Raw genomic sequence first — 26,884 nt, 5'->3', positions numbered from 1 at the left:
ATTAGTAGTGCATCACAAGTGATAGGATTAAAATGTTATCTGTATACTTTTAATATTGAAATATTACTTGATATAAAGTATAGGGATATATCTCATGAAATGAGTCCCCTTGAATCATCCCACTATAAGCTGAGGAAGTGGCATAAATCAGGTTAGATTTTAGTATTGTCTTTTGTCCCTCATCCTCATCCTCTGTCCCCACCACGTAAGACAAGCACTTAAGTATTTCAAGAATTAGGTGCCCCAACAGAATTTGGATTAGGCTCATTTCTCCTCGGCCCTAAACTTTCCTGTAGCACTTGTGGTATTTCAAGTGTCACCTAAAAAGCAGAATATTAAAACAACTTCCTCAGGAAGAAAACTTAGATATTCATGTATAGAACAGTAATTTTTAACACATCTTAAACTGAACTAGGCATTATAAGTTTCTTATCTCCAGGCTGATTTTTTTGTTTGTTCTTAAACTGAGTTCTAGGGGCTTCTTCCATTAAAGTGAACAACTCAAAATTTTGGTCTCCAGATTTGTATTGTACCATGATTCGGTCTACCAGGGTTTGATATGAAGGAGTCTTACTTATGTGATAGTTGAAGTGGAAAGAGTGGGCTGTAGGGAAAGCTTTTGCACAAGAACCAGCAAGGAAAGTAATTTAAAAGGCTATCAAAAGTTAAAAGTCCATGCAACTCGTTACTTAACATTCGAGTTCTTCATTCAGAACTTTTTAAATATGAAGTATTCCATTGGTACTGCTAACAACGTTGAGACTGGGAAAGATGGTAACTGCATTTTTCTTCTTTAGAACGCGTATCACAATGTGACTGCAGAGCAGCTCTTTTTGAAGGACATTATAGAAAAAAACTTGGTAATCAACTTGACTCAAGACTGACTCTACAGACTCGGAAGATGATGCTAACAGTGTTAGTTTTATTTTTGTACTGCAATTTTTAGTTTAAAATATGTTGGATGCACTCGTTAAATAATTATGTTTATTGTCTGTTGCTGCCTGGTGATTCATAACCACCAGCTTAATTTCTGTGAATACTGTATATTTAACTTATGAAAACCAAGAAAGGTTAAGATATCGGGAAAATAAGTTTTGATTGCATTGTTTTTAAAATAAGCTAGTTTACTGAGGTGTTTTTACACGTCTTTTTATAGTAACTTCATCTTAGATTTTTGAAGGGATATGACTTCCTACTAAGGATTTAGTTTACCACAACAATTCTGACTGTAGTAAGACATTTTGAGAAGTATATTTGGCTACTGTAAACATGGCTCGTGGAAAATCACATGATGTGGCTTGATGTGGCAAGCTGAAACCGCTCGGCTCTGGAAATCTAAGTTCATACTGGTTTAAGCTCTCCCCTGACAACCCCAGAATTAAATGAACCATGATTGTGAAGAGTAATTTGGTACAATGAAGGCAGTGTTTTTAAGTTAAAGGAAATAGGCTAAACATAAAGTTCTAGCTAAGTAAATAACTAAAGAATACAATTACTAAAGTCTGATGGCTTTGTATTATTTTAAAGAAATGAAGTTTATACAATGAAGCTAAGCTAGGCAAGCTCAAGAAGGAAAAAAAAATCTTGAACATTATTTTTTTTTGCCCGACTTATTAAATTTTGAAGGTTTTCCACTTGAAGTAAATTAGGAAAGGTACGTAAGATAACAGAACAAGTAAACGCTTAAGAAAAGTCAAGCTGAGGCCGGGCATGGTGGCTCACACCTGTAATCCTAACACTTTGGGAGGCTGAGGGAGGCAGCTGGATTGCCTGAACTCAGGAGTTCAAGACCAGCCTGGCCAACATGGTGTGAAACCTCATCTCTACTAAAATACAAAAAAATTAGCTGGGCGTCATGGTACGCACTATAGTCCCAGCTACTTGGGAGGCTGAGGCATGAGAATTGCTTGAGCCTGGTAGGCAGAGGTTGCAGTGAGCCGAGACTGCGCCACTACACTCCAGCCTCGGTGACAGTGAGACTGTCTTCCAAAAAAAATAAAAAGTGAAGTTGGCATTTTTGGATTTAAATGGTAAAAAAAAAGAAAATCTCATTTTCCCATGATTAAAGCTAATCTTCAGATGGAAAGCTTGCCTGGCTACCTAGGGTGCACCAGAGAATCTGATCCAATGCAAGCCAGTCAAGCCTACAAATGTGGTGAGGTAGTCTCCCTTCCTGTATTTTAATAAATGTAACCAAAGGCCATCTGGAGGTGGGGGAATGAGAGGTGAAGGAACAGAATAGAGGTTATAAGGATGGAACTAAAAGTTGTCAGAAGAGGTATGAGCTGAAGAAAGAATTACTCTCTTTTGAACAATAAATACAAATGGAAAACACTGGAAAACCATGGCTTGATTACTGACAACCAACCTGCCTCTCTAAAGAGGGTGTATAAAGGGTGAAATACATTAGATCGGGCTCAGAAACAGAATGCAGTACTTATAAAGCAGGATAAAGGGGAGAATAGTAGTAGCTGATTTAACCCAGATCAGACATTAATTATGGACTATGTCTATGAATACCAGCATATGTTTGCAGAGTGCCACAGTTTGATTCTTCTAACTTTGAGGTGCAAAAGGAAGGTACCAGAACTGGACTCACATGTAATCAATCAGTGTGATTTTCCCCTCATACCAACAGCTACAGGCTGCAGTGTGGCTGCTGAAGTTCAGTTGATATAAAGTGAATCAGGCTTCAAAAAGGATGGTGCTGTGGGTACACAAGGACATCAAGATGGGAACGATAGACACTGAGGACTGGGGTGGGGGGAGTGAGGGGAGGAGGAAGGGCAAGGGCTGAAAGACTATGTATTGGGTACTATGCTGACAACCTGGATGACATTCATACCACAAACCTCAGTATCACACAATATACCCATCTAACAAACCTGCACATGTACCCTTAGAATCTAAAATAAAAGGTGAAATTACTTTTTTAAAAAAAGGATGGTGCTGGTCATAGAAAAAGTCAAAGTAAAAACCAATAGTGGCATTTTCAAATGTTGCTGGAAGCACAATATTGGCCATAAATGAGTGATGTTAAAATCGAAGAATCTGGCATTTTATAGTATAAGGAAAAGCTACAAACCTCAAGGTTGTTTTATTTAAACCAAATAATCTGAGCAAGACATATATACAATTTATTAAAAACAAATGAACACATTAAAATTTCACTATTTTACAATCTAAATTCTAGCAACATATACAAATACTGAGTGACTACAGTACATGCCGAGGTAAGAAAAGTACATTCTGGGAGAATATCACTGACGCTCAAACCATTTTTATTTCCAATATGTATTTCAATACATGTTTGTTTCCACTTTGCCCAGTGCCACCAAAAAAAAAAAAAAAAAAAAAAATCAACAAGTTGGATTACATGAGAATTGGTGCCACAGTGGACTTTAAAAGCATTTTAATAACCATCCAACTCTTAGATTTTGCAGTTTAGGGACTTCAAGTTCAGAACCAAAAAGCAGAGAATCGTCTCATCTGACATGATGTTTCTATAGACCTCTTGCTCTCTAGGTGACAATGCAGAGCCAGGGCAAAGGTGTTCAAGCTTTGTCACTTTCCACAGCTTTGTGGCCACATTCATATTTAGATAAGCTCGGATTCTGCTCCCCTCTTCTGGGGATGGGGAGAGGCAAGTGTATGTGTTGTCGTAATTACTGCATTAATTCTTCACTCGAACCATTTACATCAGTGAATAAACCCATTGTTCAATGCAAAGTGCAAACAGTGAAACGTGGACTTAAATAAACTGGACTAGACCCAGCACATACAACAGGATCTATTTAGATTTACAGCATTTAATAAAGTATAAGTCAGAATTCACAATATCTTAAACTGTGCTGTTTCCTAAGATCAAGTAACAGCCAAGTCAGTGTAATTTTATGAAACCTGTAATGGCCACATTTGTTGTGTCTCTGATGTATTTCTATAACTGTATTAATAAGAAAAAACTTAATCCAATACACCAGTGACTTTAAGTCTTAAATGTTGCAAGCAAAGGATAAAAATACAAGGGAATTTTGTCAGATACAGTTACTTTCACATTTTCAGTTGTTACTTGATTGTCTCCAAAGCTATATATGTATCAGATATAAATGTAGTAAAAAAAAAAAAAAAAAAAAAAAATAGAAAACCTCTACTATAAAAACCAATAAACGAAAACAGAAAAACCATTTGAATCAGGCTCAGCTCTTCATCTGGAAAGTAAAGTTTATATAAAAGTAGTAAAAACTAGATATTTTATAAAAATTATTGGTAGTTCAAGGACAGCACAGTGGCAATATGAATTGAGTTTTAAAATATGCATCATTTCAGAAACACTTGCCTCTTAAAAAAAAAAAACCAAAACTAAACAACAACAAAAACCTCCAGGAAAAAACAATCAATCAGGTATACACAATTAACATAAGAATAGCAAACTTCTTTGGGAAAATGAAATAGTTACCAAAAACATCTCTCTTAAAGCTTCAAACAGGTATATTACTTGAGGAAAAGTATATTCTCTGTGTTAAGGATGAATTAAAAAAATCAACTGGTTTGCTCTCTTCCCACCTGAAAAGGGATGACTGCGTTAATAATACATGTGCTTTACACATCCATGTATGTTTTCATAAAAGTCTAACATCTATGTCTTTTGTTTCAAACATTTTGAAACAAAATATGTATTGATTTTTCAATGAATGAAATTGCGCCTCAAAGTCTGGAGAAGGAAAAACCAGTGAAAATAAGGCCAACAAAACCATAGCACAAAAGGGCAGGAAGCCTGCAGAAATAAACAGTTCTCTTTCTGAAGCCATGTTTTCGAATACTGATATAATTCATGGAAGCAAGAAAACAAATACTGTTCATCTTTATTCAAATTGAGTGAATTCTGGCAACAACATAATCTGGTGGCTCAGGCCAACAGAAGTGACTTGAACTTTATGGAAAAGTACTGTTCTACATTAAATCTACAGACAAAGGTTTATGGAAGAGGGAATGTCAGATTTATATATTTTTATCATATGGTGAACTGCTCATGTCATGTTGCCAGTCTGAAGGCTTTTAAAGATGGTTTTACATTGTTGGCTAATAAATTACAGAGGGTTTCTATTTTGCTGTGTCTAAAACTAGCTCTGGGCAGGTATGAACAAGTGGTGACATGGAAGCTGCCAGGAGGTATCAAAAACAAGGCATGAATATTCATTTGCTAGGAAGCTATAATGTCTGTTCCTAGGTGACATACAGGATTACTCAAACCTCTTACCACATAGACAAAGTGCACGATCATGCAGTCCTGAAAAATACACGTTAGGTTTATATTGTGTGTAATAGTTTATGGAAAACTGAAATGAAAAATTTTTTCTGACTAAAAATATAAAATACCTTGAGACTCAAGAAAAAAGTATATTTTGTGAATGTATAAACCCAAAAGGACAAATTCTGGTTACTTTTTAAAGAGGTAATTTATATTACTTCTGAGTGAATAATTTTGCCTTTCACTGTGATAAATGTAAGTGGATCATGTTTACAGCACTCCCTTAGAAGCCTTCAACTTTTCATAACTCTCCTAGGAAAAATCCCATTGTAAATAAAGTTGGGGGTGGGAGAAGAATCTCCTTTAAAGCTTTCAAATCGTCAAGTTGTTCCTGTTTACACATAGAGGAGCATACTTAAAGACATGAAGGGGCCGGGCGCGGTGGCTCAAGCCTGTAATCCCAGCACTTTGGGAGGCTGAGACGGGTGGATCACGAGGTCAGGAGATCGAGACCATCCTGGCTAACACGGTGAAACCCCGTCTCTACTAAAAAAAATACAAAAACTAGCCAGGCGAGGTGGCGGGCGCCTGTAGTCCCAGCTACTCGGGAGGCTGAGGCAGGAGAATGGCGTAAACCCGGGAGGCGGAGCTTGCAGTGAGCTGAGATCTGGCCACTGCACTCCAGCCTGGGCGACAGAGCAAGACTCCGTCTCAAAAAAAAAAAAAAAAATAAAAAAATAAATAAAGACATGAAGGGATCTGAATTCATGAGACTAAGGCAAGCATCACTCATCAGAAATAAACATTTTACAAACACAAGAATGGGGCAAGCCACCAAGGGCCTCAAGTGGAACACGCAAGGACGAGACCAGGCCATATACTGTGAAGCATTAAAGCTCTAAAGAGTGTCACAAAGTGAAAAAGCAATCCCCCTGCTCATTACAAGTCAGAGAATCCCAGCTAGAGATCTTAAGATGGATAAGTGGATACGGCTGCAATCAAAACAATGCTTATATCAGTAATTATTAAAAAAAACATAATCCAGAAAAGAATATAGGAATAAAAGAGGAAATCATGATAGTACCCATCTTTCACAAACAAGACTAGAATTTCAAGCCATTAGGTATTTCAAGAACAGTACCGTGCGTTATTGCCAGTCAGGCTTACAGAGCCATCTCGAGTTCATTAATGTACCTGCAGCATTGGTAATAAATACTCTCAGTGATTTTTCATTTCTCTGAAGTGCATTATAGGGAGCTTTTTCTGTATTAAAAATAGTGTTCTACAGTAGTATCAAACAGGACATTTGAAATTTAACAGGCGAGCAGTAACTGTGCCACCATAACACCTTTAAAGCAAGATGGCAAGATTAGTAGTTTCCTGTACCTCAGTCACCACATTTTCCCCAACCACTTCAGTGACAGATATGTAATACATTCTATATATTACTACCACTAATAATTAAAAAAAAAAAAAAAAAAAGGCCATGTGCTTTAAAACGATGCTTTGTAAAAAGCAGCATCACCTTCAAAGGGTTTCTTTAAAAACATCACATTCCCCATCCCTTCCTGCTCCTGATACTTCCTGTGTGCTCTGTGGCACCTGGTACACCAATTCGTCTGGGGCAGGTGGACCTGGCTTCCCACCTTTCGGGGTATCATACTGGGCCTGGGCTGAGGAGCAGCTGTCAGTCCTGGAGAGAAGTGTATTGTAAGTTCCCACTAGCGGGGGCGGTTGGTTCCCCGTAGCTTTGAAAGTGGATGTGGAGGGCAGACCAGCTGAAGCTGAGGGGTGCCCTGACATGTCCATGATGATAGGGGTTGCATACTCAGGCCCCGTAATTGGGAGTGGTTCAGCATAGGCATGATAAACTTCCTGCCCTGGTGAGTTGTAAGGATCTAGGTCTGCATAGCCTGCTTCTTTTCCTTCTTCTGGTTTAAAGGTAGATCTCTGATGAAGTGTACCAACAATTCCTCCTACGAGTGGCTGAGCATACTCTGTGGGTATCACAAAACAACAGAGAAGTCATTTTACTAGTAAAGGGATTGCATAATTTAGGGTGGCGGCTGCAGACTACACCAAAAGCAAACATTCTTTAGGGTACTTTTGTTGCCATCAATACTTAATCTGCAAGAACTTCAAAAATTAAAATTAAACATACTGTCTAGTACTTCTCATAGTAACAATATACCAGAAAGTCTCATTCATGTAATGCTGCATAGTTTTCACATATGTTCTTTAGATTTACAGACAGAGTATTTCTTTACTGAATATTTCCTTTCTGAATTATTTTCAGAATATTTCCTTGGAAAAGAAACATTCAATTACTGGAATAAAAATCTTGAAAAATAATTTCAGAGATTTTTTTCAAACATTAGGAAATATTTAAAATGAATACATACTAGGCTAACAGGATAAATACTGTAAAGCTTCCTCTGTCTTTCCTCTTCTCCTCTTAACATCTCGGGTCTCCCCACAAACCGAACAAGCAAAGCCTCAGTTAATGTACATAACGCCCAGCGTCTTTAGAAATGAGTGTCCCAACTTTACACACACAACATCCAAGACACAGAAATCACTCTCTAAGAGTCACCTTTTAAAAAGTGGTTCTACCTTTAGGAAACAATTAGCTTCTTAAACATGAAGGGGATCAAAGATACTGTAAATCCCAAAGCACTTTATAGCAAGCCTAAGCAGTTTCTCCCTGTGCCTGGTGCCAGAAGGCTGCAACATAGCTACCTGCAGAGCCAGCCTGCAGCACTGTGGTGACTTCTCTTGGACTCAGGTGATTAACTTCGCTGCTGCTATAGCGAACTGGGGTTTCCTCATGGTCCACTGCTTTTGCAGGAAGAAACTGCTTCATTCCTTTCCACCAACCTTCATTGTGACGGTAAGCCAAACAGACCATTAAATAAAAACCTGTATCTCAAACAGTAATATCAAGAGAGGAATCCTGTTGCATTTAAGCCATTTCTATAACAAATATCTCTATAAACTTGCCTTTATAATCAAACTTTTTTTTTTTTTTGCTGTGATAGACTATCCAGCACCAAGCAGTACATGGTAGAAATCTCTACCAAATACACGCAGGCAAATCACTGTTAGTAAAGTACAGCCGGAGAGAGTATCTATTTTAGGGGTGGCTTTAATTACGTTTTTCCCAAAAAATATTTTCCAAGATCTACCCTGGGGCACTAGCTGCCCTTTTCCACCCTAGCCACAGCAGTGAACTCTCCTGGCTCCTAAGAGCTGATCCAGTAGTGAGATTGGGAAGTGAGAGACTGGTAGGGGGGCCCCTTTGGTGTCACTTGCAGCAATTCAGAAGATGACAACTCATCATGGGAGACCTCCCAATTCCTCAACTGCTGGACTCTACTTGGTGAATAACCATCGCAGAGGACAAACACACACTGGGTCCTGAAGACCACAGTCTTTTGTTTCTTACTCAGGGTTCACATGGGCCACAGAAAGCCAGTCTCCCTCATGAGAAACAGATACGCAGGAAAAACTATACAAGTTTTTCAGAAGAAAAAGAACAGAGCTTGTTATAAGAAATGTGTACTTTTCACTTCCTTACTTACGAACTACAAGAGATTTTGCAGAAGAGTAAAAACGGTGAGAACTGAAGAGTAATGCCATTGTTCTAACAGTGTCGGGGAGGTCACCTGGGCCTGAGAACGACTCTTTTCTCACTACTGCCCCCTGTAGGGGAGAGACGTCCCTCTGATGGAAATGAGATGCAAAGACCATGTGAGTTACCTGCCCGGTCCCAGTAAGGTAAGTCATAGGTGCCTTCAGTTTTTTTCTTTCTGGAAAAATACAGAAGTTAGCAAATAGAGTAAATTCACTGGTAAGACATTTATGAAACTACAGAACAAACACCAAAGTTAATAATTAGTCTAGAGTACATTTCTCTATTTGCTGATCTACCCAAGGGAGTCCTCCATTTCATCTGACTTTCAAAGTTGCTATGCTGAGGTTTATAAATCCTGGACTCTCAGTAAACAACCATCTTTTGCCATAGCTACCTTGTTACCTACCTATTACCCACTCAAAAGGGATAAAAGAAATGTAAAAATGCAAAGTCTGTCGATGAAAAGACTGAATCAAATCAAAGAATCACCTCTGATATGTGAGTTATTATAGGTAAATTACGCTAAGTCTGTTTTGGTTTCAAATAAAGATACCAAAAATCAACTGAGTCATAAAATTCACAGATCTAAAAAACCCATCTTCTTCTGATTTTCTATTCTGCATTTTTTTTCTCCAACTTCTTGCTTTTCTTCTACAGTCTTTTTCCCTAGAGAAGTTTAAAGGGTCTCATACCCTTAATTGCATAGATCTGATTCCTCCAACCATCCCAGGATAAGTCAATGCTCCCACTAACAGTGACAAGCGGAGAGGGAAGAGAACATGACTCTCCAGGCCTGGGAGGCACTGAAATTCTCTTGGGGGAAGCGAGAGTCACGTATGCATCAAAGAAGATCCTCCTCAGTCCACCTCTCAGAATTGTAACTTCTCCTCCCCAGGAAAAATTTCCCTCCATTAAGAACTAGTATTTACCGAGTGCCCTTTAGAAAGAAAAACCAAGCAAATGAAATAACATTTTCTGATTCAAGGGTGTAAATCTAATTCAAATTAGTCTTTGCAAGCTAAGGAGAAAGCAGATATTATTCTAGTCTACAGATGAGGACAAGATGGCTATGCGAACTGCTCAAGGTCACAAATGCGGTTTTCAAAAAAAGCCCAAGCCATGTGCTTTTCCTACTAGGAAACATTCTCCAGTATAAGACTATTTTTGATACTAAATGCATCCTCATTTTAAAGTGTAGCTATATTTACTTCATTATTTCAAAGTGCAGTATAAAATTTGTAGAAAAGATAGTAAGTGTTGAAGATGTTAATGAAAAACTTGAATGGAAAATAAAATATACTGATTAAACACCTTTCTCCCTGAAAATGCTCTAATCATCATATGATTTAGAAACAAAAAAATAAATAAATCATCTTTTCTAAATAGAAGTTAGACACCCTATATGGCTACGACAACACATTTAGGGCATGAATATTAGCCATAGGTTGTACTATAAAGGATTTTATATACTTTTTATAATCTCAAGTGACAAAGCTTCGGGTTACGTATTCATTACATATAAAGTGCTTAGAATGAGCTTTGGATTCAATAAACTGCAGCTGTTTTTATTATCATTCTCCTCCTCCCTATTTTCCACAGCACATTAATGGCATCTGCTCCTTTACTCCTTGTCATAAAGCCACTTATCAGTGATTTCGACTACATTCCTAACAGTAACTTCAATTCTCCAGCTCAGATCTTGTGTCCTTAACGCCAGGCGTGTGGTCGAATTGCCTCAGGAGTCTGGATGTCCACAGGGTCCTTTCAACTCTATGCCAAACTGACCTCAGGCTCTGCCTGCCTACTGCCCCCTCAACAGCAGCACTCCTCAGTCCTCCCCACTATCCCAAACTGACCTCAGGCTCTGCCTGCCTACTGCCCCCTCAACAGCAGCACTCCTCAGTCCCCTTCACCCCGTGCTTTAGTAACAGTAGGTTATACTTTATTTATTATGTGTTCAGAGCAGCAGTGGGTAAGAGCATGATCTCTCAAGCCTGGTCCAAAACTCTGCTATGTTTCTCTGTTGTTTTCAGTATGTGGAAATTCATTCTGGATGCCCTCCTATACACACCACAAATATGGCAGAAACAATACAGAGTGTATTACATACACTCTGCTATGTAACAGCCGAGGGACCTTGGGCAAGTTCTTTATGTTGTGTCTCATTTTCTCCTGTAAAATGGGGATTACAGTACCTACTTCATAGATTGTTTTGAGGATTAAATGAATTAATACATGTATTTAGAATAATTATGTAGAATAGTGTCTAAGATTAGCATTCAATTTTCTTTCTTTTTTTTTTTTTTTGAGACGGAGTCTCGCTCTGTCGCCCAGGCTGGAGTGCAGTGGCCGGATCTCGGCTCACTGCAAGCTCCGCCTCCCGGGTTCACGCCATTCTCCTGCCTCAGCCTCCCGAGTAGCTGGGACTACAGGTGCCCGCCACCTCGCCCGGCTAGTTTTTTGTATTTTTTAGTAGAGACGGGGTTTCACCGTGGTAGCCAGGATGGTCCCGATCTCCTGACCTCGTGATCCGCCCGCCTTGGTCTCCCAAAGTGCTGGGATTACAGGCGTGAGCCACTGCGCCCGGCCTAGCATTCAATTTTCTATAAAAATTAGCTACTGCTGCTGCGGGCCTCATCACTATTACCACTGCTGTTGCTAAGTTCCTTAAATGCATCATGCTCTCTCCTCTTTGGCATTTCCTAAAGCTCTTTCCTTTCCCTACTGTTCTCATACTCACTCACTGTGTCTCTGCTCAGACAGCCTGCTCATGAAGGTGGGATCCGCCAGCTTCCTCCCATGGCATATATTCTATGGCTGGTGTTACAGCTGGGAGTTTTTTTTTTTGCGTTGCATCTGTTCCTAATCTGTAAGCTTTGGGGTTCATCACTGGAATCCCCAGCACATGGCTCAATACTTGGGACAGGGTAAGAGTTTCCATCTATAGAATAAGACTTTCCATCTATAGAATAAAATCTAAATTTCTCTCTTCCAGAAAAGCCTTTCCTGATCCAGGCCCAGACTGCACCTCTATGGTTACTACTTAGGACTCTCCCATGCCAAATGGACATGTGATGACTCACTATTTTGCCTACATTCCGTATCTCTGTGCCTTCACTCAAACAATTCGCTCAGGTTGGGACATTCTGTACTGCTATGGTCTGAATATTTGCATCTCCCCAAAATTCGTATGTTGAAATCCTAATCCTCAAAGTGATGCTATTAGAAAGTGGGGCTTTGGTAAGTGATTAGGTCATGAAGGCAGAGTCCTCATGAATGGGATTAGTGCCCTTACAGGAGAGGCCTGAGAGAGCCTGTTGATCCCTTCTACCACGTGAGGATCGGGCAAGAAGGCACTGTCGATGAATGAGCCAGAAGGCAGGCCCTCCCTGGTCATCACATCTGCAGTGTTTTGATCTTGGACTTCTCAGCCTCCAGAATTGTGAGAAATCAATTCTATTATTTATAAGTCACCCAGGTTATGGTATTTTCTTATAGCAGCCCAAACAAAGACATCTACCTTCCTCTACCTAGCCAAATGCAATTCCTTTAAGGCAAAGCAAGCTAAACTTAAGGATTCCCCTTTCCTGAAGAAAAAATTTCAGTTAATTCTCATGGTTCTCCTTAGTAAAACATAAATAACTCATCAAACCACATGACACAGTTTCTTGTTAGTCAACCCTGCTAAACACTTCAGAGAAAGGAATTGTGTCTCATTCTTTAAGTAAATGTAACTATCATGTGTCAGAAATTGTTCCTATTAATGTACATATCCCAGTGTATAATGCAGAACTTGATACAAAAAAGGTACTTAGTAACTGATTGTGGAACTGAACTGACTTATTTTTAATGGGAATAAAGGAGAAGCATGAAATTTTCATTCTAATAATTAGCTTAACTCTTACTCTCAAACAGGTAAACACTGTATGTAGTTCATATTCTATATTTAGCTTCTACTTCACATTTGGTGGTTTTGGGCTCAGGTGAACTAGTTATGTACAAACCTGTTTCTCCAGTGCCAGGCACACACTAATATGAGAATGAGAGTAGTGAGGACCATGACCAGCACAGGGACAAGAACTGCAGCCAGTGCTACATCTGAAGTTACAAAGACAAAAACAGACAAACAAAAGCCATATTAACACCAAAGGCAGAAATCACTAGGGAAAATTAACCACATCATCTTTCAACATTTTTCTACCTCACAGAAATACCATAAACATTATTTGTCAAGACTATGGCATGTGGTGGTAACTGCAGAATACAGTTTTTGCAGATACACAAAAGCTTGTTACACTATTCATTCCATCTGTGTATAGATTTGAAATTTTCCTAAGTTTTTAAATCACTAAAATAAAATTGAAAGACAAATGAAAAATTGGGAAAATATATTTTCTACATATGTGAAGAGTTACTGTTAATAATTATTATAATGTAGGGCATTACAAGTCAAATCCAAACATTTAAGAGAAAAATCAGTAGAGATTAACTAGCAGTACATTAAAAAATACAAGTAACCATTAAATATGTTAGCCTCACTAGAATTCAAAGAAATATAAGTTAAACACCCAACACAAAAAAAGTTAAAACAAGAACAAAATACTACTTTTGCTAATCAAAGTGGCAAATATTTAAAACAACAACGAATTGATGAAGAGGCTACTGGGAAACAGGTATTTTTTAATGGAAATATAAACTGATACTATCTCACTGATTGGCATTTTTGGGCAATATGTGCAAAAATCTATTGGCAATTCCATGCCTAGAATTTACTCTCAGAAACTAAAAAAAGATGCATCCTTAAAGATGTGCTCCCTGTTTCTGCATAAGAGTGAAAAATTGGAAATAATCCAAATGCCCAAAAATGAGAGGGAATAAATCATGGTATCCTCCTTACAAGAGAAAATAATCCAGCAATTGAAATGATGTTAAATCATAATGGCAAAGCATTCACATATATATGGGAAGGTAACAACATGGTGTTAAGAAAGTCAATTGGAAATGTGTGTGTGAACAGGTCAGAAGCCAGCACATGCTGGAACTGGGAGAGATTTCGGGATAATTTAATCCCCTAATTTCACTCCAGAGATAAGGAATTCTGGGCCCAGATATAGAAAATGATCTGCCTAAGGTCATTTGGGATATTAGTTTCTTCCTCTGTCCCTCAACCCCCTACTTGCCATGAAGATGACAATAGCAGCACCTGCTGATATTTACTGGGGGCTCAGAGCCGGACACTGCAATGAGTCTAATCTGCAGCATCTTCTTTATTCCTTAAAACAACTATATTCAAAAGAGAGAAAGAGGCTGAAGATATAGGAGAGGGAGAGGATAATCAGTAAGATTGGGGCCCTGAGAGGTGGATGGAGGCGAACCAGGGCACAGGTGATATAATCAGCCTTGTGCAACACAAAGAAGCCCCCTTTTCACTGCAGTGAACAGAGGCTACAGATAGGTTTGTAGGCACCACAAAAAGGGAGTTTCACTGGAAGGAAACTCCCTACTTTCTCTGTGAAGTTGGAGCAGTAACTGAGAGTGGGTGTACTACAGCCTTTTAGAAGGACAGCCAGCTGGTGCCACAGGCCCCACTGAGGGAGGACCTGGAAACTACAGAGGCACAAATCTGACCATGACATAATCTTTTCCATGAAATCACTCTCAGCCTGGCTGTAAAAATGGAGAAGTGTGTAAACAGAAATAATGACTTAGACTAGAAAGTACTCAGAATTCACAACAGTAAATGTGCTTTTTCCATAAGATTTGTGAGACTAGAGAGGATACTCAAGTTTAGATGGATGCTGTATGATTTAATCAGAGGCCTTAAAACATCTTCTTAGGTTCAAAAAATAAGTTCATATACTGCCATCCCCCCAAAAAAGAGACAGGAGGTCTCTGAGAAGACCAGCTCATTCTTTGTTATTCTTTTTGGGCATACAGGGATCCTAATTCCGGAAGGAAATTATTTAAGGACTCTTTTAGCCTTGAGGTTCTAAGATGCAATCAGATTTTAAGATGAGCAACACTTTTCAGTGACTGATCTCCGTTCAGGCATGTGGTCTGGGATTCTGCCTAAGTACACGCCTTCTGACAACTGGTAAGCAGCTAAAACTATGTTTTATATGCCGAGTTACGGTAGTATTTTTGATATCAGGACTGGCAGTTGTTTGTTCCGTCTGTGCAGGAAATTCATTGCTACTGCGAGGTTGTAGTGGTTGCGTAAATTTTGGGGCACGACCTTTAAAAAAGTTTTAAAAGCTCTTTTTAATCTGTACCAACTTGATTAACATAAACTTATTTGATAATGCTTTTAATATATTTTTGGAAAGTTGCACCATAAATCCAAGGAATATCAAATTCTCACATTAAAAACAGGCATACCTTTGGCTATTTTTGGAGGGGTTGTAGTGTTTTTGAGGTCATTGCTGTTCCGAGGAGGTGGAGGTTGAGTAAGTTTTGGAGGACGACCTTGAAAAATGGTTTAGAAAAATTTAAACATTTTGTTTTTAAAAATCATAGTTAAAAATAGTAATGTTAAATGTCTTCAATATTTTCTATTTAATTCTGCAGAATAATTTTAACTCTCAGAGAGAAATATATTGGAAGGATAAACATTATACTCTGCAATAAATGCACAAATATGCCAGGATTTCTCAGTTTTTAAATAACTAAATCATCTGAAAATAATCTTAGGAAGGAGAATAATGGGGTGGAAAGTGATGTTGAATGCTAAAGCTATAAAGGAGTCATCCACTTTATTCAATTCATTTAATAATTATTTATGGAGGGTCAATGATGTGTCAGGCACTGTGGTAGCCTTTGGGGGTACAATAGTAAACAGTATATTAAAATGTGTAATATTGAGATAAATTATTCTTGCTTTAAATGTATTGTTACAATCTTTCATGCTTATGTTAAACAAATATTATAGTACATGAGACCTGATTTAAAATTATTACAATTGAGACTAAATTTGGAAAGTGATCTCATTTACATTATCTCATGAACGATGCTATTTCTTCTTCCACTTATAATTTTGGAAACCATTCTGATAAGTAACTTTTTAATATGGTAACCATTTATTTTTTAAAAATCCCTTTAAGAAGATATTGTAATTAGAGTTTAACCAGAAAAACACCCACATTATTAATTCTTCTCTCTGAGAACAGCAAAATCATTTTAAATTGGCAATCCAGTAAAAGTAACATATCTTAAACACACCATCTCTTTACCTTTCGGAATAAACTGACATCCAAGCAGCTCCATTTTCATGGCAATTTTCTGCTGCCATTGGGTAGGATTCACTCTAATAAAACGTGCAATAATTGGTGGCAAAAAGTTATTACGCACATCCTGGTGATAATCTTTGTTTCCTTGAAATACCTTTAAAAAAAGCAACAAAAAATTGGTACTTTAAATCAACAGTGGTTAGGGCTAAATTTCTCCACTTAAACATGTTTTTGTTCTTTGCTCTAGGCCTTAAATTATATCTGTAAAGTATGACAATAAGGATTAATTTTTAAGAAAATAATCACAATTTGGAAAACTATTAAGATGCTGCACACTTTTATCAAAAGTTTATAAAAGAAAGTAATATAGAAATGATTTTAAGATGATTTAAGAACTTAACAACAGGGCTAACTTGGCATTTGGGTAAAAGCTTTCAAATCCAGTGAGACAATTTATCCTATTAATAAATTAGTAACTCTGGTCCTGTGGAATTAGCAACTATTTAAATATATTAATTTTTAAAGTAAAACAAAATTGATCATGCCAGGTCTTAGGGGAAATATTTTGCTTGTGTACTTTTCATAATTTTTCTCTCAACAGGCTGAAGGTGAACATATACTAAGGAACATATACTAACAAACATATAACAGGTACATACCTCCACCTACTGGATAAACTGCATAAGACAGCTCTCCTATTATAATCCTGGTTTTCGTTCCATGCTGCTATTTAAACTAGAAGTGACTTTGAAATGCTATTTTATGCTTAAATTATTAATTTTTTTAGAGATAGAGTCTTGCTCTGTCATCCAAGGAATGCATTGGCAGGATCATAGTGCAATACAGCCTAGAACTCCTGGACTCAAACGATCCTCCCACCTCAGCCTCCTGAGTAGCCAGGACTACACAGGCATATGCCAACATGTGTGGCAATATTTATTTATTTATTTAGAGAAGAGGTCTCGCTTTGTTGCCCAGGCTACAGTGCAGTGGCGCGATCCTGGCTCACTGCAACCTCTTCCTCTCAAGTTCAAGCAACTCTCCTGCCTCAGTCTCCTGAGTAGCTGGGGTTACAGGTGTGCACCAACACACCCAGCTAATTTTTGTATTTTTAGTAGAGACAGGGTTTCACCATGTTGACCTCAAGGGATCCACCTGCCTCAGCCTCCCAAAGTGCTGGGATTATAGGAGTGAGCCACTGTACCTGGTGACTTTTTATTTTTGTAGAAAGGGGTCTTGCTATGTTGCTCAGGCTGGTCTCAAACTCCTGTCCTCAAGCAATACTCATGCCTAGACCTCCCCCAAAGTGCTGGAAGTACAGGTGTGAGCTACCACGCTTGACCTGTGACTAATTTAATGATTGTAACTAAACAGCAACAAATGCATTATAAAAATAATCCCTAGGTAAAAATATGAGTCTAGGTGAGTCTCATTCTACTTCAAGCAAATTATGATAGTATCTTATAATGGACCAGCACTTAATTATTTATAAAACATTTAAATGCAACTAATTCAGACAACGCTGTGAAATAGGAGGGCACAGGAATCTGTAAGTGGATTGCACAGCTAGTCAGTGACAGGGCAGCAACTTGACTCTGGGTCTTCTGACTTAAGTATAGACTCCAATAAGCTAAAAAGAGCCCTGTTTGTTCTCTAGGTCAGATCAACTAGGTAGTTTCTAAAGACCATTAATTAATAAGTCTAATTAATAATTAATAAATATATTGCCTAAAATCTAAGTGATTTTTTTTTTTAATCAGCTAAGGTGAGATTAAGTAAATGTTTAACTTCTCAATCAAGTTATTTCCAAGTATTGTGGCTCTATCTCTTCTGGGCTAATTCACTTGGCATTAGACTATACATCTTGAAAAATGTGTTAATATCCTTCATTTCCTAAAAAGTTTGTTTTGCAGTTACAATAGCTTCCATGCTAGTGAGCTCCCATGATTTCCTCAGATATTACTCTGAAATAAAGGTCATTATTTTCATTCTTACTATATTGGTGGAACAGGGATGATAACAAATCATTACTTTAACACATAAAAATTATCTTTAAGATCTTCCCCTATATTGCTGTCTCGGTTTTATAAAAACTGAGTAAAAAAAGATTTGCTATCGTCAGCCTATGAGCATTTACTGAGAATCCGCATGTACAGGGAAGTATGTGAGGTGTCATGAAGAGAAAATGGATATGGACGCTACAGTTCCCACCCTCAAGAAACTGAAATTTTATTGATTACCACACATAAATATGGTATCATGTTAGAAAGTGACATATTATGAAAACAAATTGTATATATACTAATCCCATTTTCTGAAAACAAAACCAAATGCAGTCTCTGTGTGCTCATGCACATGTGCAGGCTCAGAAAAGGGTACAATGAATACACCAATTACCCTTGAGTTGGAGGTGATGAGGGAGCAGATGGACTTAGATGAGCGGGAAAAGTCTGTTAATTCATACAATTCAATGTGAGGACTTGCATTTCTGACCGTGGGAGTAACGGACTAGACTTATCGTTCTGCCCTAAACATACCTGAGAAAGTGGATAATATATATGAAACAATGGTTCTCAGACTTCTGGCCAACAGGCTGCCTCGGGCAATAATGACTGAGAGAAGGGAAACAAATAAGGTGAGGCCTGCTATTTACTGTCCCAGTACTGTCTGTAGAGTTTCCAGGCCACAATGCAGGGAGAGAGATCCCTAATAGAGCCTGCCGTTCTCACTGAGTTGCGGAGACAGAGCTGAGAGTGGGAGGCCAACAAGGTAGCTAGAATTTGTAGGCAGAGATTAGGAGAGAAGAGAACTATAAAGATAGAGTGTGTGTGTGAGAGAGAGGCACTTCTAGGATGTATAAGGAGTTTTCCCTTAAATCTTCAGCTGCATGTAAAGAAATGACCTATGGCCAGTAAAAGAAACACTGGAAGGAGTCAGCAGGACAAGTCTCAGAGCTCCCCAGGTCTGGGAATTCCTTACACTGCCAACAGGTAGAACGAGAAACCTCATAATACATGGGACACTGCAGTGAGTACTTAGAACAGTATTGTCTCAGTGGTGGAGAAAAATGAGAAAACTAAAGGCTGTCCAGGTCCTGCCTAATGAAGTGTAAAAGCAAGCCTTGAAAAGATCACATTGTTTCCAGTAGCTTAACTACATCCCAGAATAAAGCTCAAAAATATTTCAGGGAGTAATAATAACAAAAAACCCCAGTACCAAACAATGTAACACAATGTCTGGCATTCAATAAAAAAAATTCAGGCAGGTAAAATACGATCCATAATATCAATCAATATAAAAAGACCCATATATGACATAGGATAACATTAGCAGATGAGGATATTAAAAGAGCTATTATATATGCTCCATGTTCCAGAGATAGAGAAAAGCATAGACACATTGGAGACATCTTAAAACCCCCAAACTGAACATCTAGAGGTGAAAAGCACAGTATCAGAGATAAAAATACATTGGATGGGATTAACAGATTAGACAATTCAGAAGAATAGATTAGTGAACTTGAAGACAAAACAGAAAACTTTCAAACTAAAACACAGAGAGAAAAAGACTGAAAAAAATAAAGAACGGAGCATTGGTGAATGGTGAGATACCTTTAAGGGTCATAATATTCATAAAATTAGAATTGGGGAAAGGAAATATTTGAAGAAAAAAAGAACTACAAATTTCTAAATTTGATGCAAATCATAACCTGCATATCCAAAAAACTCAAAGAACCCCAAGCAAAAAAAAAAAAAAAGGAAGAAAAATATTACAAAGCCACATCAATCAAACTGCTTAAAACAAATGATGAAAAGAAAACCTTAAAAGGAGCCACAGAAAAAAAGATGTATCACATTTTGAGGAACAGAGATAATAGCAGAATTCTTGTCAAAAACAATGCAAGCCAGCAAACAGCAGACAACGTATTTCAATTATTGAAAGGAAAAAACAAAAACAAAAAAACCACTGGCCAACCCAGATTTCTACATTTAGAGAAATTACCTTTCAAAAATGAATGCAACAAAGAATATTTTTCAGAAATACCATTTAATGTTGTTAGAAGTTTTTATAGTATAAGCCTGAACAATTCTTAAAATTCCAAAAATTTAGCTATATTCCACAAGCACAATAAATGTGATACAAATAAATATGGACATGGTAGGAATAAACAGCAGTCAAGTTCAGGGGCATGAAGTAGAAGATATGTATGGAGATGGTATTGTTATTGTAACAGGGAGAGGCTCACCAAAGATGAAGTTCATGTGAAGCCAAGGAGAAGAGAAGAAGAAAGAGGCCTTGAATAAAAGCAAGGAGTTAAGATGCATATGAAAGATAATGAGCCCCTGGAGGTTTTTGAACAGAGAGATGAGAAAAGCAGTAATGGAAGACTTTTTAGCAAATCATACATGATAAAAAATAAAAATATATAATCAAAATCAAACTCAGGAAAGTTTGAAAAAATGTCATCGTTTCAGTTCTTTTTTTCCACTTTGAGACAGAGTCTCCCTCTGTCACCCAGACTGGATTGCAATGGAGTGATCGATCACAGCTCACTGCAGTCTCAACCTCCTGGGTTCAGGTGATTCTCCCACCTCAGCCTCCCAAGAAGCTGGGACTACAGGCATGCGCCACCATGCCTGGCTAATTTCCTGTATTTTTAGTGGAGACAGGGTGTTGCCATGTTGCCCAGGCTGGTCTCAAACTCCTGAGCTCAAGCAATCCCAAAGTGCTGGGATTACAGGAGTGAGCCATCATGCCCAGCCCCATAGTTTTGGTACTGATGGGAGACATCTATCTTCCTTAGGCACGAGGACTCCTCCATTTAAAGATCAAAGGGATACACATCTGAATAAGATCCATCTCTGCCTGCTCCCCACCCCTTATCATTTCCTCTGGCTCATTCCAGCATCTTCATAATTTGTTGCTAACTAAAACAAAGATTCCATAATTATAATTAGATGCTAGAGCAATTCTTCATGTAAGAAAAAACAGAAGTTTCCCAGATAAAAGTTGGTGAGATAATCTTCAGATGAATTTTCAAGTCTATAATATCCCATAATTTAATGCATGTTGGTTTTCAGCTTTATTCTTTTTTTACCTCTTGCCTACAGAGTAGAAATCTGGGAACAAAGGCTCTCCATCATCCGGTGAATTGGAAAAAGCTTCATAAAAATAAGAAATTACGAGGTCCCTTTTAGATTTTCTTAATAAAGTGTCTGAACAATTCAATTAAAAATGCAATGACAAAAATCAAAAAAGTACTCACCGTTACAATCACCAAAAGGAACCTAGAACCACTGAGAATTTTCTAAAGTCAGAAGAGTAAGGCCAATAACACTACCTAAAATAACCGCAAGAGGGTAGTATAAGATGTTCTTAACTTCTACATCTCTTTTATACAGGAGAGCTCTGTGACTTTTGGCAGCCGCCCATTTTAAAAATGTTTTTTAAAAATACCTTGGTAATCATTTTACCTTATCTTGCTCCACACCAGGCTCTCTGTACACAGTCCATTTCTGCCCATCATCACTGTACAGGATTCTGTAGGCAGACACATAGTAATTGTGTTCCACCATGGTGGATCCAGTGGTTATAATGCCTGGGGAATGAAGAGTTGCTTTCATTAATGCACATGGTCTGATTCTCTAAGTTTGTTCAGCATCAAAGTATAAACACTTGAAATGCACAGCTCAAACATTTCTAATTATGGCTCATTTCCATATCCAAGTGCACGTTTTCATCATAACAATTACTAAATCCTTGGCCTTATTCCCTTGGAGAGATAGGAAGAATTATGGGTGTGCATTAAGTAAAGAACTGTTCTATTTTGGTGTCTTGTGTTTATAATGTCATAAAACAGATTTTGACTACTGGGTAAGATGATTCCTGGGAATGAACAGATTAAAGATGATTATTGGTATTATTTACAGTACCAAAACAAAATAAATATTTTAACAAAATTAAACCAATCCCAACCAATTATTCTGACCATTTGCTAAGTTCCCCTAAATTAAATTTATACTCTGCACGTGTGGAAAATTGATGATCTCATCATTTAAAATGGACTCCTTTAACAAATTTTTCTTAATGACTGTAAGCGACTGTTATTTTAGATTTCTCAAGACCACTTTACTGAAACACTACCTTAAAAAAGAGTTTCAGTACAATGGAAACAAAAAGCTGTTACAAATTAAATACCGTGATGGTTAATACTGAGTGTCACTTGATTGAAGGATGAAAAGTATTGTTCCCGGGTATGTCTGTGAGGGTGTTGCTAGAGGAGATTAACATTTGAGTCAGTCAACCGAGAAAGGCAAACCCACCCTCAATCTGGGTCGGCACCATTTAATCAGCATCAGCACCGCCAGGATAAAAACAGGCAGAAGAATGTGAAAAGACTAAACTGGCTTAAGTCTCCCGGCCTGCATCTTTCTCCCATGCTGGATGCTTCCTGCCCTTGAACATCACCCTCCCAAGTTCTCAGCTTTGGGACTTTTGGACCTTTGACGATAGACTGAAAGCTGCACTGTCGGCTTCCCTACTTTTGAGGTTTTGGGACTCGGAATGGCTTCCTTGCTTCTCAGCTTGCAGATGGCCTATTGTGGGACTTTACTTTGTGATCATGTGAGTCAATACACCTTAATGAACTCCCTTTTATATATACATCTTTCCTATCCGTTGTGTCCCTTTAGAGAACCCTGACCAACACAAATAACTCCTTTTCTCTGCCATGTTTCATTAACTGTGTCTCCAGTAATATTAACATCAGTGAAGAACACATAAAACCATATAATTAAATTTTTAATGTCTTAATTTTCTCTGAAAATCACCAGTTTTTCAAATAAAATAAGTGTTACAAATTGCTCTAGAAAATTTTATCTCTTAACCTGTTATTTTCTTTTCCTTATTCAAATCTATTTGTAACCACTGGTATTCATCAGTGGCAAAAGCAGCCCAAGGCGGTCCAGGTTTTTTCAGCCTGGCTTTTTTGGGTTTCCAACTGTTCTCTTGCCCTGTGTGGTCGGTCCACTCCAGCACAGATGATGCTGTTATTTGAGGATCCGCGATCACACCAGACTCCATCCCCAGTGTTCCATAACAACCTGAAACAAAGAAAAGACTAAATTTGGTTTCCAGGTAAATTTCAAAATGCATGTAGACCTGCTCACTGAAAACTTTCTATTCCATCTTTAATTAACATACACTATGCTGATAATACACTGTAACAGAGAAATTTCAAAACTAGGCAAGTGTTTCTTGGGCATATGTCTTTGTGTATCATTAGGAAACCTACAAACATGCTCATTTACAAGCATGACTGTTAGTTTAATGGAGATACATTATCTTCTCCCTGGGACACTCTTCCCAAATAACTGAATAATTCATTCCTTTACCTCCTTCAGGTTTTTGGCCTATGTTACCTTCTCCCTGAGGCCTTCCCTGGGAGGAAGGCCCTTCCCAACTTCGGTCCAGTTCTACTTCTTTATTTTCCTACATCTTTATCATATTGTAAACAGTATATTATTTATAAACAATAATTTATTCATTGCTTATCATCAATCTCTCACTACTAGAATGTAATCTCCAGGACGGCAGGATCTTGTTCACTTTAATGCTGCTCTATCACTCAAACCAGAGCAATGCCTGGCACATAAAGAAGGCACTCAGTAAATATTTTCTGTTGAACGAATTGATTACTTCTTCAGACAAGTTCAAAAGTCATCTTTCTTAAGGAACCTTCCTTGCTTACATGACCATTTCTCTATAAATATAAAACTTCCAATTTGTTCTATTCATTATATTACTAGATAACCATCTTACCTTACGGTGTTATTATGACAACTAAGTGAGAAAGTACAATAAATCAGCAAGTGACACAGTGCCTGACAGTGTTCAAAAATATTAATTATATAAATAAAAAATTATAAAGTCCATAAAAGGCTTACCACTTGTCTTAAATGTAAAAAGACTTGTAGATAAGTGTCCCCTGAAAGACAGAAGGGTTTTTTTTTTGGTGATACTCACATAACACATGATTGCCGCATATTTAGTGAAACATTTTCTCTTGATTTGGTTCTCCCCACCCAACAAAAGAACCAAGAAGACTGTATGGCTAAAAATTAGACAACTAATATTGTTCCTAGGGAAAAAGTCTCATTTCTAAGCAGGACAACTTCTGAAATCAGCATAAACAACTTCTCTACCAGTATCTAGCGCCCAGTTTCACATGTGATTGTGCAAATGTTCTCTATGTAATCTTTAATATGTACTTCTTTTTCATAATTTATTTACTCATTGTTTACTATCAATCTCTCACTACTTTATTTCATGAAATAAACGGATTCTTAACACTTTTCTGTGGCAAATGTTACACTAAAAGGTCTAATTCTCAGAGAATGAGGCTCAAGTTTTTTGGGATAAATGTAAGAAAAGTTGGGTACTAATAGATTTCTTTTTCTTTTCTTTTTTTTTTTTAAGAAGAAATCAACATCTCATGGAAGAAGTCTCAGTGTCCGACATGCAAACCATTACAAGAGGATGCAATTTTTCCCTGTTTTCTTTTTTAAAGCATGAAAGAGAGAATTCACACACACTAAATCTTTCTAAAAGTATAACATGGTAAAGGAATGAAAGGGTCTGCACAAAATAATCTAGAAAAAAAAAAAAAAGGGAAGGTAGTTGAGTCTATACCAGGGATGGGTAAATGACTGCCCATGCATGGCCTGTTTTGTATGGGCAATGAGCTAAGAATAGTTAAAGAGCTGTAAATAAAACAAAAAAAGAATAAGATGCAGAGACATGTGGCCTGTAAAGCCTAAAATATTTATTAGCTGGATCTTTACAGAACAAGTTTGCTGAATCCTGTTGTATACCAATCTGGATATGGATGATACTCGAGTCTTCTGAATGAAAATTGCCCTAGGACCTCTGAAGAAAAGCTGGTTTCAATTAGGCTTAGTGTTGTCTGAAAGACTGAGCATATCTAAGAGACAAGATTTATAAAAACAGATTGCTAACACTGCATTTCTATTTAATGTTTCAACTTCTGCTTTTGATGCCTACTCTACGTTTTGTAAAACAGTAGAACACTATAGATACCATGAAAATACATCCTTAAAATATTCTCTTAGAATGAAAAGAAGATTCACAATAATGCGTATGATGTAATACTTTATGTCAAATTTAAATTTATATTTAAAGTATTTCAATTATCTTGAATCCCCATGTGCTATAAGGAACACAGTAGTTAAGCCTTTCAATCTGTAAAATAAATAAGGATCTCGCAACAAACTTCTAGACTCGTATGTAGACTTTAACACTTAGAAAAGACAGAAGAAACACATTACTCTTCCAAAGGACTACATTTTTTGAAGAACAATAAGCTAAGGTAGTACACCACCACCTATACTCTTCAAAATATGCAGACACTGGCCCGGCATGGCGGGTCACGCCTGTAATCCCAGCACTTTGGGTGGCTGAGGCGGGTGGACCATGAGTCAGGAGTTCGAGACCAGCCTGGCCAACACGGTGAAACCACGTCTCTACTAAAAATACAAAGTTATTTCGTACAGGCATGGTGGCACACACCTGTAATCCCAGTTACTTGGGAGGCTGAGGAAGGAGAATCGCTTTAAACCGGAAGGCAGAGATTGCAGTGAGCCAAGATCACGCCACTGCACTCCAGCCTGGGCAACAAGAGCGAAACGGTCTCAAAACAAAACAAAACAAAAAACAGACACTGAGCACGCTAACGTGAGTGCTTACTGCCTAAACGTTCTTTCATGAACACCATTAACAGTGATATTGCTGAGATCTAGCTAGTTCTTAGCCCACTGCTACCCAGAATGCTAATTATAGATAGCATATATTTTTTAAATTGCATATATACTTACACCACAGATGTGACGTTGTTAGCCAAAGAACTTTCATAATATGGGATACCTTTACTAATTACAACACTGATTTGGCCACCCAACGTGTTTGACACTACTCCTGCATGCACACCAGCCATGCACAATGGCGAGGACTTAAGGAAGGGAAAAAGAAAAGATTCGTTTTTAATTTTCTCTTAATAATTCATAAACAAGACACTCTACTTCCTCGAGAAATCAGTTAATCTAGGCAGTTTCTTCATAAACATAGATTATTGGTACTGGAACACAACAGTTTTAGCAGAAAAAAAGAAAATGCATATTACTAAAAAATGTCTTAAAAAAGTAAAAGGTAAGGATATATAATTAACACACCTCTAACTATTCTGGAGTTCTAAAAAAATAAAGTTATATCACAATTTTCAAATAAGTTTATATCCAGCTTACATCTCTATATCCATGAGGAATTGTTCCAGATATCTCAGCAAAAGGAAGCAGACAACCAGCTGGGCAGTACTTACTGAGAAATGAAAACAAGCAAAAGGTTACATAATGCTGCATTTTACAGGGAAAAAAGCAACCCCCCAAAAATATCACAGACACATTTTTCAGTTCAAGATGAATACCATAATTTCACTACCCTGAAAGACTCACCAGTTCTTTTTTTTGACACGGAGTTTCACTCCTGTTGCCCAGGCTGGAGTGCAATGGCACCTTCTTGGCTCACTGCAACCTCCGCCTCCTGGGTCTCAGAGATTTTCCTGCTTCAGCCTTCCGAGTAGCTGGGATTACAGGTGCGTACCACTACCCCCGGCTAATTTTTGTATTTTTAGTAGAGATGGGGTTTCACCATGTTGGCCAGGCTGGTCTCAAACTCCTGACGTCAGGTGATCCACCCATCTCA

General features: G+C 37.8%; 3 protein-coding genes across 10 annotated transcripts in view; 1 reads left to right on the top strand and 2 right to left on the bottom strand.

Annotated features, from left to right (window-relative positions):
* Positions 1 to 4,359, top strand: part of ST3GAL6 (ST3 beta-galactoside alpha-2,3-sialyltransferase 6) — a 60,707-nt gene extending 56,348 nt beyond the window's left edge. For all 7 annotated transcript variants that reach the window (XM_050782078.1, XM_050782080.1, XM_050782077.1 and 4 more), the window contains one exon: positions 798 to 4,359. In XM_050782078.1, the coding sequence (XP_050638035.1) occupies positions 798 to 884 (87 nt within the window). In that variant the 3' untranslated portion in view covers positions 885 to 4,359. The remainder of the gene's footprint in view (positions 1 to 797) is intronic.
* Positions 1 to 26,884, bottom strand: part of CLDND1 (claudin domain containing 1) — an 871,794-nt gene that overhangs the window by 263,395 nt on the left and 581,515 nt on the right. The window lies entirely within an intron of this gene.
* Positions 6,038 to 26,884, bottom strand: part of DCBLD2 (discoidin, CUB and LCCL domain containing 2) — an 87,752-nt gene continuing 66,905 nt past the window's right edge. The window contains exons 5-16 of one of the 2 annotated variants that reach the window (XM_050782050.1): positions 26,428 to 26,500; positions 26,002 to 26,135; positions 24,055 to 24,095; positions 22,996 to 23,211; positions 21,583 to 21,707; positions 16,112 to 16,262; positions 15,261 to 15,347; positions 14,992 to 15,117; positions 12,887 to 12,980; positions 9,008 to 9,057; positions 7,988 to 8,167; positions 6,038 to 7,245 (exon numbers count right to left, since the gene is read on the bottom strand). In XM_050782050.1, coding sequence (XP_050638007.1) covers positions 6,776 to 7,245; positions 7,988 to 8,167; positions 9,008 to 9,057; positions 12,887 to 12,980; positions 14,992 to 15,117; positions 15,261 to 15,347; positions 16,112 to 16,262; positions 21,583 to 21,707; positions 22,996 to 23,211; positions 24,055 to 24,095; positions 26,002 to 26,135; positions 26,428 to 26,500 — 1,747 coding nt within the window. In that variant the 3' untranslated portion in view covers positions 6,038 to 6,775. The remainder of the gene's footprint in view (positions 7,246 to 7,987; positions 8,168 to 9,007; positions 9,058 to 12,886; positions 12,981 to 14,991; positions 15,118 to 15,260; positions 15,348 to 16,111; positions 16,263 to 21,582; positions 21,708 to 22,995; positions 23,212 to 24,054; positions 24,096 to 26,001; positions 26,136 to 26,427; positions 26,501 to 26,884) is intronic. The other variant, XM_050782051.1, reaches the window with a different exon arrangement.

Source organism: Macaca thibetana, chromosome 2, assembly GCF_024542745.1.
Source record: "Macaca thibetana thibetana isolate TM-01 chromosome 2, ASM2454274v1, whole genome shotgun sequence".
Taxonomy (NCBI): domain Eukaryota; kingdom Metazoa; phylum Chordata; class Mammalia; order Primates; family Cercopithecidae; genus Macaca; species Macaca thibetana.
Note: the sequence above shows the minus strand (reverse complement) of the source record. Positions and strands in the feature narration are given on the sequence as shown.